At 39.6% G+C, this 17,436-nt stretch overlaps 1 protein-coding gene across 1 annotated transcript in view; it reads right to left on the bottom strand.

Annotated features, from left to right (window-relative positions):
- Positions 1-17,436, bottom strand: part of TTN (titin) — a 284,036-nt gene that overhangs the window by 198,122 nt on the left and 68,478 nt on the right. Inside the window, exons 48-67 of the mRNA XM_007450732.1 lie at positions 11,184-13,934; positions 10,114-10,392; positions 7,760-8,323; positions 6,995-7,276; positions 6,616-6,894; positions 5,809-6,087; positions 5,207-5,485; positions 4,766-5,053; positions 4,373-4,651; positions 3,999-4,280; positions 3,625-3,903; positions 3,232-3,510; positions 2,852-3,130; positions 2,449-2,736; positions 2,045-2,323; positions 1,628-1,909; positions 1,249-1,527; positions 849-1,127; positions 457-735; positions 66-353 (exon numbers count right to left, since the gene is read on the bottom strand). Of these exons, the coding sequence (XP_007450794.1) occupies positions 66-353; positions 457-735; positions 849-1,127; positions 1,249-1,527; positions 1,628-1,909; positions 2,045-2,323; positions 2,449-2,736; positions 2,852-3,130; positions 3,232-3,510; positions 3,625-3,903; positions 3,999-4,280; positions 4,373-4,651; positions 4,766-5,053; positions 5,207-5,485; positions 5,809-6,087; positions 6,616-6,894; positions 6,995-7,276; positions 7,760-8,323; positions 10,114-10,392; positions 11,184-13,934 (8,373 nt within the window). The remainder of the gene's footprint in view (positions 1-65; positions 354-456; positions 736-848; positions 1,128-1,248; positions 1,528-1,627; positions 1,910-2,044; positions 2,324-2,448; positions 2,737-2,851; positions 3,131-3,231; positions 3,511-3,624; positions 3,904-3,998; positions 4,281-4,372; positions 4,652-4,765; positions 5,054-5,206; positions 5,486-5,808; positions 6,088-6,615; positions 6,895-6,994; positions 7,277-7,759; positions 8,324-10,113; positions 10,393-11,183; positions 13,935-17,436) is intronic.

The following is a 17,436-nucleotide window of genomic DNA, read 5'->3' on the forward strand; positions in this document are numbered from 1 at the left end:
GAAAGAGTGCTATATTTGAAAAGCAATCGCAGAAAATGGTCAGAAAGAGGTAAAGAAATTCTAACCTTTTACAGTTAAGATGCCACTGCATGCCTCGCTCCCTGCTACATTTGAGACTTTGCATGTGTAATTCGCAGTATCTTCTAATTCCAGATTACTAATGTCCAGCGACACAGTGTTTTCGTGACAGACGAGCCTGTATTTTGCACTTGTAGTTATCTCTTTTCCATCCTTAAACCACTGAGCACTAATAGGAAGTGAGCCAGAAACCTTGCACTCCATATGAATGGAAGAGCCTAGAACTTTATCCATTTTGCTTAATTTTTTGGTGAATGATGGAGGAATATTTTGATCTGGCCAATGCAAACAGCAAAACACATCCATTAATATGTTGCCATTTGTTTACCAAGGACAATAATATACATAAGGGAAGCTGACTGGGGCCAAGATACAAACCTAGCACTCTCAGGTAGGTGTCACAGCTACTGCTTCCAAAGTCATTTTCCACCTTGAAAGTATATGCCCCGCTGTCTTGCTTCATTACTGACTGAATCCTAAAACTGGCCACGTTATTTTCAAAACTCATTGAAAAATATCTACTGGGCATCATTTGTTTCCCATCTTTAAACCACTTCACTATGAGTTCTGGCGTTCCGGCCACAAGACACTCCAAGGTCACGGGGTCTTTTTCAGTGACATCAACAGACTTAGGTTTCTCTAGGATCTGAGCGGGTTCTGTAGTAAGAATGAAAACGTGGATGACTTGCATTAATAATTCCATGGAACCAAGGAACTGCTTGTGAAATTGTCTTCACAGAATAACTCTTGAAAGGGATTGGCTTACACACCTTGTACTAAAAGGAAAGCATAACACCTCTCAACTCCTGACTCGTTCTTGGCTTGACACGTGTACCTCCCGCCGTGTCCATTATCCACAGATCTGATTTGAACTGTGGCCACACTGTTCACAAAGGAGATGTGAACATTATCATCTTCATCCAGAATCTGATCATCCTTGAGCCAGGTTATAAAAATGGGAGAAGAGCCCACCACAGTGCTCTGAAAGGTGGCAGAACTTTTCAAAACAGTAGTGACGTTTTCTATCTTCTTAGTGAACGAGGGTGGCTCTGTGATTAAAGTAGACAGTGTGAAAAGAAGAGGTATATTTGAACTCCTACCTATCATACAAGGTTAAAGAGCATTACAGAATTTGTATCAGGTAGCCTGCTCCTTGTGTGTCTAACTGACCTTTCAGAGAGACTCTAGCACTACAAGAACAGCTGCCGCCTTCGTTGGATACGATGCACTGGTATTCACCAGTGTCTGAGGGGTCACACTTGTTGATATTGAGATTAAACACTGACACTCTGTCAGTCAGCGTATACTTTTTGCTGCTTCGAATTTCCTTGTTATTCTTCAGCCAAGTGACTTCAAATGGAGACGTTCCCATAACTTCACACTCCAGCTCTACGTCACTATCTTTGACGACCTCCACGGGTTTCAGCTCCCTGATAACTGTGGGAGGTTCTAAAGATTCAAAGGGAAGACAGAGGACAGCTTACTCAAAGGAAGACCGGAGGACTAGCCAGCAGCACAGCCAGAAAGGAGAGAAGATGCAGTAACGAACCTTTCACTTTTAACTCAATGCTGCAGCTTGCCGTGCCAGCGTCGTTACGAGCCTCACAGACATAAGTCCCACTATGTTCTACCCTGGCACCAGAAATTTGGAAAGTGGCTAAACCGTCAGTGAAGGAAATGCCATGTTTCTCAATGGCTGTTATTTCATTCCCGTCCAGATACCAAGAAACTCTGATTTCAGGAGTGCCTGTTATCTGGCATTCAAATGTCGTGGATTGTCCGTTCCTCAGCACTAGGACTGGGCTGGGCTTCTTAATGAAGTGAGGAGGTTCTAAAGATGGGGGAAAACATGTGATATTGAACCTTTTTTAAACCAAAGGCCAATGAGAATCGTTTTCTTAAGCCTCTTCCCTCCCTCCAAGAAAATCTAGGCAAGCGAGACAATGAGAAAATGTAGAGACCAGACCTTTGACAAAGAGAGTGGCTTTACTGGTTGCTGTGCCAACATCGTTGCTCAGTTGGCAAATGTAGGTCCCCAAATCGGCAGCTTTGGCTGAAAAGAGCTCTAGAATGGTGGAGGTGTCATCCTTCCAAACTGAGCGAGCTGCTCCCGAGTGCAACTCTTTGTTATCTTTAAACCATTTTATTGTCATGGGTGCAGTGCCACCCACAAGAGCCTTTAATTGAACCCTTGTATTGGGATTGACATCTTGTGACTGTGGCTTTTCCAGGAAGTAAGGGGGTTCTGGGGTGAAAGAAAAAGGAGCAAAAGGGGAAAGGAATGGTTTATTTTAGAATGATCAGTCAAGGTAAGAATTAAGAAATGAGAGAGCAATAAGTTCTTGAGAGGCAGGGATAAAAATTGCCAACCTTTGACTGTCAGATGGCCGCTGCACTGGTTGTGTCCTGCCTGATTAGTGGCAGAACAAGTGTAGGTTCCACTGTCTGTACCTTCCAGCTGACTGATTTCCAAGAAGGCAGTATTGTCATGAAAAGAGAATTTGTATTTTTCACTAGCTGTTATTTCTTGGTCGTCTTTGAACCACTGGATGCTCATGGGATGTGACCCAGCCACTATACATTCTAAGTCAATAAAAGACCCTTTAATGCTGTCCATTTTCTTCAGCCTTTTGGTGAATGAGGGAGGTATGATAAGATCTATGCAATGAAAAAGAAAAAAATGGTCAATCTACCAATTTTTATTTTCTCTAAAATTGTGAGATGAAGGAGCACAGAAATGCCCAGTTTCTCTCCATAGAAAAGCTGTACCAACCTAATACATTAATGCTAGCCTTGCAGCTGCTCCTCCCGACATCATTTTGGACTTCGAAAGTATATTCTCCACTATCTCTCTTTTCTGTAGAAATAATCTTCAGTATAGAGACCGTGTCAGTGACACTGATTTTGTATTTTTGGCCCAGGGTCAGTTCTTGGCCATCTTTAAACCATTTGGCTGTAATCTCCTTAGTCCCTGAAAATTTAACCTGCAAAGTGGCTGGGTCTCTTTGGGTGACATCTATAGACACAGCCTCCTCAATGATTGTTGCAGGTTCTGTAGAAAACAAAGGGATAGGTGTGGGTTGTGAACTGCTCTGCTGAAAGGCTTACATCTGCATTTTTTCCTAAAACCCACGGCAAACTTTCTGAACCAACCTTTTACTGAGAGTAATGCGGAACATCTCTGTACTCCCGCATCATTTTTGGCCTGACAGACATATTTCCCATCATGCTTGATTTCAATGCCACTGAGGTACAGACTGGCCACATTGTTCTCAAAGGTCATTCTTATGTTATCATCTTCGGTGATTTCATCGTTGTCTTTCAGCCAAGTCACCGTGATTGGCAAGGAGCCCTTCAGAGTGGCCTGGAAGGCAGCGGTACCTCCTCTAAGGGAGCTGGTGCTCTCGATCTTCTTTACAAAAGCTGGGGGTTCTAGTAGAAGAGTGAATTCTCAATGAATACCAGCTCTATAGCGAAACTGCCTTTAAAAAAATGAAATCACTGACACCGCAGAAAAGCCAGTCCGTCATTAGAACTGACACTAACCTCTTAAAGTCACCTTGGCACTGCAGGCGCTGCTGCCCACCTCATTGGTCACCCGACACTGGTATTCACCCGCGTCTGCAGCTACAAACCTCAGGATCTGCAGGCTAACCAGCTGATCCTGAATGAAGGTTTTATGCTTTCTACCACTTCGCAGTGTTGTGTTGTCTTTGAACCAAGTGATCTCAAAGGGAGGTGTGCCTGCCACCTCGGCCAGCAACGTGACATCATACTCCTTCAACACTTCAATGGGCTTAAATTCCTTGGTAAAGTAAGGCGACTCTATAGCAGAAAAGGAATTATTGTGAGTTAATGGGGGTGGAGTCTGTGCCCTGGGCCACAACTGTGGTATCACAAGGGGCAATGTGAACACAAACCTTTGACTATTAAAATGCTACCACAGTGGTCACTGCCAGCCTCATTTTGAGCCTCACACATATATTCACCGCTGTCGTCAATGGCAACATCTTTAAGTGTTAGAACCGCGGTGGACTCCACAAAAGACATTTTGTGTTTGCTGCTCTCCTTAATTTCTCTGTCATTTGCAAACCACGTTATTTTAATTGGAGGGGTGCCCGTTACTTTGCAGGCTAGCTGGGTGGCGTCTCCCTTTTTTAACAGCTGTGATGGCTCTAACTTTTCAACAAATGTGGCAGGTTCTGTGGAAGGAAAGAAATCACCCAGAACCGTGAGAAAGAGGAAAGAACTTCTGACAATGGTGGCACAAAGATGTCAAGAAAACTATGCAAACCTTTTACAAATAACTTTGCACTGCACTCCACGGCTCCAGCCACGTTGCTGACTTTACAGGTATATGTGCCTGAGTCGGAGGTTTTTACTACATAGAATTCCAGGGAACTTTCTAAAGCTTCTTTGGTGATATAGCAGTTTCCACCGGAAACCAGCTCTTTGTCACCCTTAAACCATCTGATTGTGAGAGGGGTAGACCCTTGGAAGGTGCTCTTCAGGCAGATAGTTGAGCCGGGCAGAACATCCTTTGATGCCGGTTTAGTTACAAAACTGGGTGGTTCTAAAGATGGGGGATAAGAAAGAATTTCAAAGAGTTAAGAGGCGCGACTGAAGGGAAGAAGCCTCAATTTGAACATCGTCTACGTAAGAATGAAAGGCACAGTTTCCAGCCAACCTTGCACAATCAGGGCTCCGCTGCAGTCTTTGCTTCCCATGGAATTTGTGGCTCGACAGGTGAAATTCCCTGCATCATTCATGTCTATTCTGCTTATCTCCAAAGAGGCTGTGCCTTCCACAAATGCTATTCTGTATCTGTCAGAGGAAGCTATTTCTTTACCATCCTTAAACCAGGACACCCTCATGGGGAGGGAGCCAGCGATTTTGCAGTCCAGCCTGCAGGTCCCACTAACCACACTGTCCACGTTGTGTAGGGGTTTGGTAAAAAATGGAGCAATGTCTCGATCTGTTCACGGCACAAGAAGAGAAGAAAGAACAATGTGGAACAGTGCTCAGTGATTTTAGTTTTGGTTGTTTGTTGGGTTTCAAAGGAATATGAATATGAATATTCATATTCAAAGGAATATGTTGGGTTTCAAAGGTTTCTAAAGATACTAACCTAAGACAGTGAAAGTTGTCTCACAGGAGCTGCTGCCCACTTCGTTGGAAATCTCAAATGTGTACTGGCCGCTATCATGCAGTTCAGCGGAATAAAACTTGAGTTGGGCAACACTGTTTTTAAAACTTATTCGATACTTTTTACTGGCAATCAAAGGTCTCCCGTCTTTGTACCATTTGGGCTTGAGCTCTGGGGTACCCGTGACTGTATACTCCAGCGTGGCTGGGTCTCCTGCTGTCACCTGGATCAGTTCTGCTCTCTCAACGATTTTGGCAGGTTCTACAATGGTATTAAATAGTTAGAATTCTGAAGTGTGTATTAAGGTTTCATTTTTTTTTTTTTTTTTTTTTTTGGCGGTACGCAGGCCTCTCACTGTTGTGGCCTCTCCCATTGCCGAGCACAGGCTCCGGACGCACAGGCCCAGCAGCCATGGCTCACGGGCCCAGCCGCTCCGCGGCATTTGGGATCCTCCCAGACCGGGGCACGAACTCGCGTCCCCTGCATCGGCAGGCGGACTCTCAATCACTGCGCCACCAGGGAAGCCCTAAGGTTTCATTTTAAAAGGAAATATCAACTCAAAGTTAAAATGTTCTTACACGAACCTTTAACTATTAGTTCCCCAACAGACGTTTGGCTTCCAGCTTCATTTTCAGCCAGGCATGTGTATTTATCAGCAAAACTAATCTGCACATCAGGGATTATCAAGACCGCAACACCATTGGCAAAGCTCATTTTGATTTTTCCATCTTCTTTAATGATCTTCTGTCCTTTCATCCATGTGACAGAAATGGGTTCTGACCCTCTCACAGCAGCTTGTAAGGTAACCGTTTGTCCTGCTAGTGCAGTAAAATCATCTACTCTCTTTACAAAGATTGGTGGTTCTAATTAAAGAAAGAGAGCATCCAAAATTTATCAATTCCCAAACACTTCAACACCATATGCATTTAAGAACTTTATCTAGATTACATTTAGCTATTCCATAGTGTTGGTTAATTAGAAGAAGAAATCAAATTCAAGAGGAATTACAACTCCATCCAAGAGAAAGAAGCAAGGAAGATAAACGGTTATCAGCTGACAAAATCGCTTATTATGTAGTTCACTTTTGTTATCAGAGATTAAATATTTACACTGGTCTCAAGATAAAGATTGGATTTCCCACAGGGTCCCAGGTCAAACCAAAGGCAAAAAAGATATTTTCAAAGATTAGGAGAAGAAAAGAAAGTACCAGTTTTCCTTCCTTGGTTTAAGAAAGCTATTTTGACAATTTATTAAAGAGATACCAGTTTTCCTTCCTTGGTTTAAGAAAGCTATTTTGACAATTTCTTAAAGAGATACCAGTTTTCCTTCCTTGGTTTAAGAAAGCTATTTTGACAATTTCTTAAAGAGATACCAGTTTTTCAAGCACTAACCTTTTAGTAAGTGGGTTGCAAGGCAGCCACACTTCCCAACTTCATTAGCAACCACACACTCATATTCACCAACGTCCGCGCTATTAAACGAAAAGATCTCCAGGGACACGACAGATTTCTGAGAAAACAACCTGTACTTTTTACTACTTCGAATTTGCTTCTTATCCTTGAACCAGCGAATTTCAAATGGTCCAGTGCCTGAGATTTCACACTGAAGGAGGGCATTTGCTCCTCTCACTATATCTGCAGGCTCTAGAGTTTTGATGAAAGAAGGAGGTTCTACAAAAGCATGAAAGCATTGTATAAATCATGTGTTACAAGCAATTGAAAAGAAAATATTTTCTCAGGGAAACAATGGACTACGACAGAGTAAACAGACCTTTGATAACCATTTCGGCACTGCAACTGTCACTGCCAACATCATTCACTGCTTCACACGAGTAATTCCCACTGTCTTCAACTTTTACATCCGTAATATCAAGGACAGCCTCAGAATTGACACAAGACATTCTGATTGTGTTACTCTCGGTAAGTTCTTTGTTATTTTTAAACCAAGTAACCTGGATCACAGGGGAGCCTTTCAGCTTGCAGTGGAGGCGTGCTGATTCACCTGGGAGCATTAAATGAGAGGGATCCACCTTCTTCACAAAGGACGGTGGCTCTACATGAAGTTAACAGAATGAGAAAGGAAAGGATGACTGAATCATAAACTACGCAAAAGAAAAGTAGACATCATACAACAAAGAGACACATAACACACATAAAAGGCTGTGGTGTACTCAATAGCTTTCCATGTTTCTATGACTCCAAAACATTTCCCCAGACTCTTGGTTAAAACAAACAAACAAACAAACAAAAACAAAACCAACCAAATTCTACTCATACAAAGAGCAACTTTATGAAAGAAGGTAGTTAAGGATTGCCTAGACACTCGAAGTTCTTAGAAGTTTTAAGTAAGCTTTGTTAATGGCAGACAGTTTTAAACAAACAAGAATAAGTGTATTCTGAAGAAGACTGAAAAAATAAAATCAAACAATGCCAGGATTTCCCCAAACCAAAAAGGCTGCTTGGATGAAATTATTTTAATCACAAAATGCACCAACTCCAGAGAAGGGAGTGGAAATATTATTCACACACTTCTTACCTCTGATAGTTACTGTCGCTGAAGAGGAGCTGCTTCCAGCCTCATTGGAAGCTGTGCAAACATACGTTCCTGTATCTTTTAGTTTGGCCAGAGGGATCTCGAGTGATGCTATTTTATCCTCAAAACAGATCTTATAATCTTTCCCAGGGGGGAGCTTTTGCCCGTTTTTACTCCATGTAACTGTGACTTTTCTGTCTTCATCTGCTTGGCACTCAAGGTGTACCTTCTTATTGACAGCTGATTGCACAGGCTCTAGTTCTTTAATGAAATGTGGTTTGTCGATTATGACCAACTCGGCTTGGCAAGTGTCGGCTCCAAACTTGTTAGAAGCCTTACAGGAGTAAACTCCTCTATCTTGAATTGTAAGATTTGAGAGTTCTAAAATGTGTTTGTTGTTTGCATCTGAAATCCTGCAGTTAGGGGAAGGTGAGAGGGCCACGCCATCTTTCTGCCAAATGGTTTCAATCACGCGAGTCCCTGTCACTGTGCAGAGGAACTTGGCTGCCTTACCCACAAAAGTTGTTATGGACTTAGGTCTGGAGAGAAAGGCTGGTGGATATGCCTCTGTAAAAGAAAAGTTTTCAGTGTTATATTTTGTCCCTACAAAGCTCTTGCTGTAATTACATATTCCAAGAAAGAAAAAAGATGAGTAATAGCTTTAGATAGACATGAGACATTACTCAATGTAGGGTAATGTATTAGGGTGAAAAGATGTGTCAAAGGAAAGGGATGAGAGGTTTTTTTTTTATAGACGAGCAAGACAGCCCTTTAAATGTCTCTATCAAAGGAAAGAACAAACGTTCCTTTATTTCACAACATTGACTCACTATTGCTAAAGCTTTGTCCATTTTATGAGCTGATTAATTGTTTGAATTATCTGATAAGCAATTTAGCTGGTACTTTAATTCTGCAAATTAGAAGACCGTATAAGGAAGATAAAGAAAACGTACTTGACTTTTCTGAAGAGTAGGGATATTAAGTAATAAAAAGTTTCAGTAGTTTTATAAAGTCTCTCTAACCCTCATGTCGACGACCACTAGCAAATCCTTAAATGGCACAACTTTAAACGTATCCACTAAATCACTTCAAACTTGTAAAAATATTTATAGCAGTAATTTCCCATGTCCATTCTGCATTTGGAAGCAAACATTTAGGAACCTCTCTTTCCGATTATTAAAAAAAAAATCCTCCTCTTTCTTCTTTCCTCTTATGAACTGAAGCTCAAGTGTTAGTCCCATTACTGAACTGGTAAAGAAATTTCCCAAAGTGTCATTAAGAATAATGCCATGCACTTGGCAGTACGGAGACTCTGATCACAAAGCGAAATCCACTGAATGGGTCACCATGGGCCTGGGGGTGCAGAGTTTCTAATATAAAAGAGTTGTAGAGAAGAGGAAGCTACAGGAAACCCTGGCTTTTTCAAGTCAAAGACGCACGCTGCATTTACCCTTCCCCTCCATGCTGTCATTGAAAAAGATGACCAAGGTAATACTGTAAACCAACTATACTTCAAAAAGAAAAAGAAGACAAAGGGACAGCCTCACCCTGGCCTTTCGTGCATGCTTCTGTCAACAGCACAAGTCATTGCTACTTCTGACCCTAAACCATAGTTCATAAGTTCATACTCACACTTTCCCCTTGTAGGAAGAGAGCAAAAGAGAAAGAAAGAGTGAGAAAAAGAGGTAGGAAAGGGTTATTTTTTTTTTTTTTTTGCTAATGAGGGAATTCAAACACCTGATGAGTGTTACCTGGTTGACAGTCATCCTGTGTGTCCTCAGGAAATGGAGAACAGAATATTTGTGTAGTTACTTTTATTTTTCAATTAGTAATAAAGCTTAGGGTGAGAATCCTAGTTTGTAGCTCTGTACTAGCTCCCTGTCTCTTAGTAGGATTTGTTTGACTTTAGTCTTATGCTTTGGCTTTTTTCACTTTGTAATTCTGTTCTTAATGGGTTAACTGGTTCCAAATTATTACACACATTCGGACATCATTTACTTTTTAGTAGCACCAAACTGTCCTGAAATTTTTTATGCTAGAGGTCAAGCCAGACCATTTAACAAAAAGAACAGAAGAAAACAAAAACCCAAACCAAACTATCAGGAGCCACTGCTTGTGTGATTCCTTCACATTGCTCTTGAAATAAAAAATTTTTTTTCTTTAGCTGTTTTTAGAAATATGACTGTAAACAATGACTTCTTGTCTCTCATAGGCTCTGCACTACCTAGCCACTGTGTTACCATCTTGGCTACTGGTCTCTCCAGTTGGTAGGACAAGTACCTCCTGCACCTCTACAAAAAGTAAAATAGGCAATAATATGAAATGGAATAACATCCGTGTCAGTGTATGGCATTTACCTGTCACATTCAGTGTGGCTGTGCAGCTGACACTGCCATACTCGTTGGAAGCTTTGCAGGTGTACTCGCCACAGTCAACGACCTGGGTTCTCAGGATTTCCAGGGTGGAGACATAATTTGCAGACCGAATAGAACACTTGTCACTCTCATAGATTTCTTGGCCAGCTTTGAACCACTGGAAGCGGACATTGGGGGCGCTGTGAATCTCACAGGTGAATTTGGCGAGGTGGCCGAGGGCTACTTCCAGGGGCTCAATTCTCCTCCTGATCACTGGGGCAGCTGCAGAGGGAAGCAGAGCCCATTAGCACGCCTCCTTCTCACGTACCCCACATTTTTCTTTTCCTTCTAACTTTTGTTGCTGTTAATGGAGCGAAACAGTTGAAATTAGTGAAGTGGATTGCAGCAGTTTAAGACAAGTGACTGGAAAATGAGGAAGATCACTGAAGGCAAAAGAAGACAGCAAGCAGCTTTCAACATATTCAATTGTTACTTTTCAGTGAATTGTGAAAAAATGATTAAAATGATGTGATGCTCTTGGCTTACATGCATAACAACATGATATATTCTTTAAATATACCATGCTGACTAGGAACACTGCGAATAATGTGAAAAAAACATGATCTACTAAATAAAGTGATGAAGTGAAACAACAGCAAAAAAGATAATCGAAACAAGAAACACAAATGGACAATTAATCATGGTTATTTTGAATTTAAGGATGAGACCAGTGATTTCAGGGTAACTAGGTATTCACTGACAGCTTTTTATTACATATCATTAAAGTATTTTCATATAGAAAGAGACTAAAAAGCATTTATCAGTATTATGAAATATATGAAAATACGTTTCATTTTAAAAATAAGTAGTAGTGTAGATATAACATACCACCCAGTAAGGCAGTAAGGGAAAAGGGGAAAGTTAATAACCATGATTATGTCTGTGATTTCATTCTTACTCTAAATAAACTGCATTCTGGCAATGGCAGATAAGTGAAAATTCAGTGAGGCAACCTAAATCATTACAACCCAGTGAATGTTAGAACTTGATTCACTGAATCCTTAAAATCCAACCTCTTTTGACTACAGTGAGTTTTGCTGAAGTTGCTGTTTTTCCGTCATCATTCAAGGCCTCACACGTATATATCCCTTGATGTTCTTCTCTATTTACTTTGTTGATCACTAGCATATATGTATTTTGATCTTGTAAACACTTGAACTTTTCATCTGAAGGCACCAGTTTACTCTCAAAATACCAATTCACCTCTTTGGCATTTGTCATGGATGACGCGAGGCTTACGGTGTCACCTTCCTTGGCAATCGTGTCCACCAAGGGTGTCTGTACATCAGGACCACCCTCTCTGAGTGAGCTACCCTCAGCCTCCCGTATCTCTACTGTACCAGCCTTCTCAGTGCCACCTTCAGAGGATTTCTCTTTTTCCTCTGATGGTTTTGGTATCTCATCCAGTTTTTCATCAGAGACAGCAGTGGAAGCAGTTGTGGCACCCACAGCTTTGACCTGACTTTCCACCTTAAAATAACTTATCTCTTCCTTTAGGACAAGATATTTAGATTCAACCTCTGGTTCGGTGATTGCTTCAGTCTTCTGTGGATTAGAAAAAGAATCCATTTCTTCCTGCAAGTCTATTGTGGCTCCTTTCTGAATTCCAGGTTCCTCAGCTGTTAAGATGTTCATTTCCTCACATATTATAGAGCACAAAGCCTCCTTAAGTTCAGTTTTCAAGTTAGCCATTTGAGGATCAATGCCTTCAACAGTGATGGCTAATTCTTCTGTTAGAGACTTCACTGAGGTAATAAAGTAGGTGCACATAACGCGGTTGGGCTCTTGGGTGAAGTCTATGGCCTTGACCTCTACCTGTTCAATGTTTCTTAACCATTCAGAGAAAAGGCTCAGCTGCTCGCTGGCCACTGCTGCTTGCAAAGCCCTGCGGATCTGAGTTTTTAGGTCTAACCGCTGCTCTTCAGGAATAGCAGAAAGCAAACTTTCCTTAGAAAGAAGGTCACTTCCCTGCACCTCCTGCACACCATTTATTGCCATGGGCTCTTTTTTACATTCAGTGGTTTGGTTCGGGGGCATTGCCAAGCTGTCAGAACGCTCTTCCTTGAGCAGCACCTGCTTTTCCTCACTTGCCAACGGAAACCTTAAGGACTTGCCTTCCTCAACACTGGCTGCGAAATCTTGCTTTGCACTGTCCAGTTGATCCACACTTTCCATTAAGATTTCACCTTCTGTGCACGTGTGTTCTGAAGGGACCCGGGAGATCATGATGTCAGGACCCTGGAAACTTTCCACGTGTCCCTCAGCTAAGCTCTGATTCAGGATGAGAGCACTTTGCGCTTCTTGCTCTTGAAGGATCACTCTTTGCTCTTCGTCCACTGTGGATATTATCTTTTCTTTTGGTAAAAGCACTTCCCCAGCCACAGAGGTTGGATATGAATGGGCTGGCATTTCTTCTATTGATGACTGTGCATAACTCCCTTCAGGTTCAGCTAATAAAGTTTGCAGAGACTCAACTGTTAATGAACTAATTTCCTCTGTGGACATGGCACTTGGGAAGATTTTTTCAGTATCTGATAGAACCACCTGTAATTCAGGCTCTTGATACATTAGAATATCTTCTTTGGGGAGGGTGTCCTGAGACTGGACAATCTGCAGCTGTACATTGGGAGATGGTTCCTTGATAGGCTGGACATGAATAGTGTCACTGATGGAAAGAAGTTCACCGATGCTTTCAGGAGTGGGCATATCCTGCTGTAACATGACTGTGGATTGCAGTTGCTTGGCTATGAAAGTAACTTGACTGCTCAGTTCATTGGTTTTAACAATATGCTCATAAAAAAGCTGCTGTTTTCCTTCTGCAATTAAAGCAGCTTTCAAAATGGTGTCCTTTACAAAAGCTGCAGTCTCCTTTTCTGAGTCAAGTGCCTCAACTGCAGGGACCGTTAACGATGTCTGGGGAAAATCTTCAGGAGCCTCTGGCGTGGACGTTGCTTTACAGGGGGCATCAGTCATGTGTGTGTCTTCCAGAAGCACGAGCAGCTCTGCGGCACAGGTGGATTCACCCCACACATTCTCCGCTTTACAGACATAGAAACCACTATCTTCGTTCTGAGGGTCGTTGACGATGAATGTCCCGGAACCATCAGGATTATGAATGATAGTGTAATAAACATTGGTGCAAAGCTGCTTGTTTTCTTTGAACCACAAAACAGTGGGTGCAGGCTCTCCAAGCACCGTGTACTCAAAGATGGCAGGGAGCCCCTGTGCACAGTGAATTGGTTTTAACTCCTTAAGGAAGTAAGGAGGACAAGGACCTTCGAGCTTTTCCAGAGATTTCTCTTCTGCTGATTCTGGTTCTTGGAGCCCCTCTCCTTTGGAATTTATTTTCAGATAGGCACTACATATTGCCCGTCCATATTCATTACTGGCAATACATGTATACTCTCCCTCATCCTCTAATTTGGTGAACGGAATGATCAAGCTGTGATCATTACCATCAAAAACAAATTCGTAGTCAGCTGAAGGGGTTAACATTACTCCATTAAAGAACCACTGAATTTGAGGCTTGGGAATACCAGCGACAGTAACAGGCAACTTAGCCACATCCCCTATGCTTATTTCAGCATTTGACACTTCTTTGATGAAAACTGGGACACTGCCTTCCTTTTTGGAATCGAATTTAGTTGAATGAACTGGAGGTTCAGACAAAAGCTCCAGTGTTTCATTTCTATCAGACAACTGAAGGCCAGAGCTAGAGGTTTGAGGTCCTCCTTCCTCAGCAGACAGAAGAGAACTAGAAAACTCTGTATGGGGAAAAATGATTATTATTTTACTAAAACAAAGAAGTCGTCAAAGAATTATGCACCAATTGATGGCCGCCTTCTGTTTTATTCCTGAAATCATTAGATTATCTTGAGATTAATTTATCAAAAGGCACACTTCTAAAATTTTAACCTTAGCTTATTATATTATACGATTATAAATACTGTACTGATGCAACTTTCAGTCCATTTCATTTGTATTAGAGTTTATACATTTTAAAGATGCTTTTATGAGTTTTCCTTTGTGATACAGTCCTAATTCTAAAGTTTGAGAAACTGCTGGCTGGCTAAATATTGCTAATCAAAGAATTCAGGATCCAAATGTTTTTCTTTGAAACATAACTTTTAAATAAAAATTCCACTAAATATTAATTAATTAAAAAAGAATTCAGGATCATTTAAATAAATTTCTAAAAAGATCCAGAATTGTTACTTACATTTAGAATTTTCTTGAGTTTAAGAGTGATCTTCATTGTCAAATTGAAGACTGTTTATTTTCAAAATAAAACATCTATGTTCTAGTTACCGCTTATAACTGTTTTCAGTTACTAGAAATGCAAGCCTTCCTTTGCCTGTGTAAATTGCCCTATTACTTCAACAAAGCTTTTATAATGAGGCTTATGTTAAGAAAATGGGAGAATCAGAAATGAGAGAAAACTCCAACATTAAAAATTTAATTATATTTTATTGCATGAGAAATACCTACACAGTATTATTGAACAGGAAAACAAACAGTGAATAACAGATACTCTTTAAACAGTATCATGGACAGGATGAAAGACGTAATTTGATAACAAGGAATTAGCTTTTCATTAAATCTATTAGGTAAATAGAACAGCTCTGTTAATAATAGCTTTATTACCTTACCTAGAGCAGTTTTACTATTGTATTAGTTTACTTTCATCACGTGGAACAGTCTTATGCTTTAATTCAAATGCATAAGCAGTAAAAGGCAGGACTCCAGTATCTGTTGGCTTATATAAATATACTGGTAAAACTTACCTATAGCATGTAGAATACAAACTCAGTTATTATTATTTCAGTTAGTAAGCTGTAAAAACATTGATTAATTTCACATGCTAATGGTGACCACTTAACATTTAATCTATAATGTATCACTCATGTCAGCTTTCCCTTTTCACTTGAACTTCCAAAATATCTGTAAAGGGAGTGAATGTCAGTATAGCGAAAATACCCCTACTCACTAACGTGTTGAAATATTTTCAATTGTTTTTCCTTTCTTCTAAACATGGTATATTAACTATATGAAAGATACCAGATGAAATTCAAGAGTCCTGAAACATGAAAGGTGTAGTTAAAAATACATGTAGTAATAGCAGCTAATAATTATGTCTAAACTCTACTATGCATAAAACAATGAATTCTTTATCCAGCATCAGAGAAATTCATATTTCAGGCTTTTAAGTTATATGCCATTGAGTCAGAAAATAAAAAATTCCATTTAATTATCTGCAACAATTAATAAGTAAGCCAAGGGTGGGCAAGGCTTATTTTTCTTTATTCAGTCAGTTATTCTGAATATCCTCAAGTGCAATGAATTTAAGACTAACAGAATTCTAATCAGCAAAATCAAATAAAGCCCACCTTTTTATAAGCATAAAAGTATAGTTTTCAGCCCTTACTGCCAATCCAATATGGCATTAAAACTTTTTTTTCTTTTCTTTCTTTTTTTTTTAAGAACAGGTTTGAACTACTGTTATGCTGTATAATGTTTGGGTAAAGTGTGCTTAGCACGTTTGTCATGACCTGAATTTCTAATTTATTTAAACATCCATTATGTGACTCAGAGTAGAATAAATCCTTAAGTCCCTAAACTATAGAATTAGTTTTATTTCAGGGATTTATGATGTGATGTATTAGATATATATATATATATATTATATAATATATATAAAAATATACATATAATATATAATATATATTATAATATATAATATATATTATGATGTGATAGATTATGATGTGATATATAGATATATATCATATCTATAATTATGATCACAGATATTGTCTGCTCACTGGTTGAAACAGAAATGATTGTTCCACAATAGTGTCTTGATAAGTTATGGTGACTCAAAGAAAGCAAAGCGAATGTTCTTTGGGGGCTGGGGTGGGTGGGGTGTAAGCCTGACTGGTCTGTCTATATCCTATGCATTCTCCCAGTTTATTCTTTAATTTGAAAGGCTTTTAGGGAAGTCCCATTGTGGGAATAAAAAATTTGACAGATGAAAGAAGCATAATAAACATGATTGGATATATGGATTCTCTTGAAAATTAAATTTAAATTAAATGATTAATGTTTTAGAATTAAAGTAAAATTAATGTATTTAATATGATCATGTTATGTAAAAACTGCTCAATGCAGGGGAGAAAATAGCCACTAGGTGACAGTGAGTAATTTACAGAGTTGGAGGAAGAGAAGTCTCACAATCAAATTACTATATTCTATTATTCCTCTTGTCATCTGTTGCAAAACTGAAATGTATTCCGAATTATATTAAGAAAAGTTACCACTGGGATGACACAGAATCATAGTTGAACAATCACCTCTGTGGTCTTTTGGTCTAACCCTTCGTTTTCAGGTAAGAAAAAACTAAGTTTCTTTATGTTTATTACAGCTTATATGAGAAGATTTAGTTCACAGTGGCACATAGGTACGTTAAGGATTTTGTGAACTTACTATAATTATAATTTTGAAAAACAAAAACAGCCACTTTAGAAACATATATATTTATACATCTTAAATTTGAATGCTTATTAATTTCTAGTTTTAAAAATAAAATTCAGAGAAAATGACAGGAAAGCTAATTATCTTGTTATTTGTATATAATCTGAAATACAAATTACCATATTGCTTCAATACTAGAGACGTCCCACCATCTTTTTCTAATTATAAAGATTCTGGAATTGTACTGCAGTTTAAAATTTATATATAGATGTAACACAGTAGTTTCTTGTCCCACCCCCGGTCCAGTATCAAATTAATGCTGCATTTTACACTTAATGCTATCTCAGAAATGGAGAAAATGAGGCAGTCCCAAAAGTGGAAAGATACTTATTTGCATATTCTGCAAATGTCTAGGTGAACTCTACCCACCAAGAGAGCACCATTGGTCCCTTCAAAAGCAGCAAGAGTTAAAACACTTAAGAAGAGGGATATTAATAATGAAAATATTTTTTAAAGAGCTAAAAATAAACATGAAGATTGCAAGGTAAAACAGATTATAGAGTTAGTTACCAATTGGGCAAAGCTGGTTTCTGTTGCTGCTTGGTTTGTTCTAAGTCTGAGTAAATAAGCATGTATTTGGGTGCAAAAGAGTTCTTGTTTCCAAAATGACTTATACTCAGAGCAGAGAGATTTTACCTTACCAATTTGTCTGTGTGGTCATCTGACATGGTCTTCCATTTCACATTTTACTTGACATACACAGTTTATCTGCTAAAAGAGAATGCATCCTGCTGA

The sequence above is a fragment of the Lipotes vexillifer genome, unplaced genomic scaffold (genome assembly GCF_000442215.2).
Source record: "Lipotes vexillifer unplaced genomic scaffold, Lipotes_vexillifer_v1.1 scaffold29, whole genome shotgun sequence".
NCBI lineage: Eukaryota > Metazoa > Chordata > Mammalia > Artiodactyla > Lipotidae > Lipotes > Lipotes vexillifer.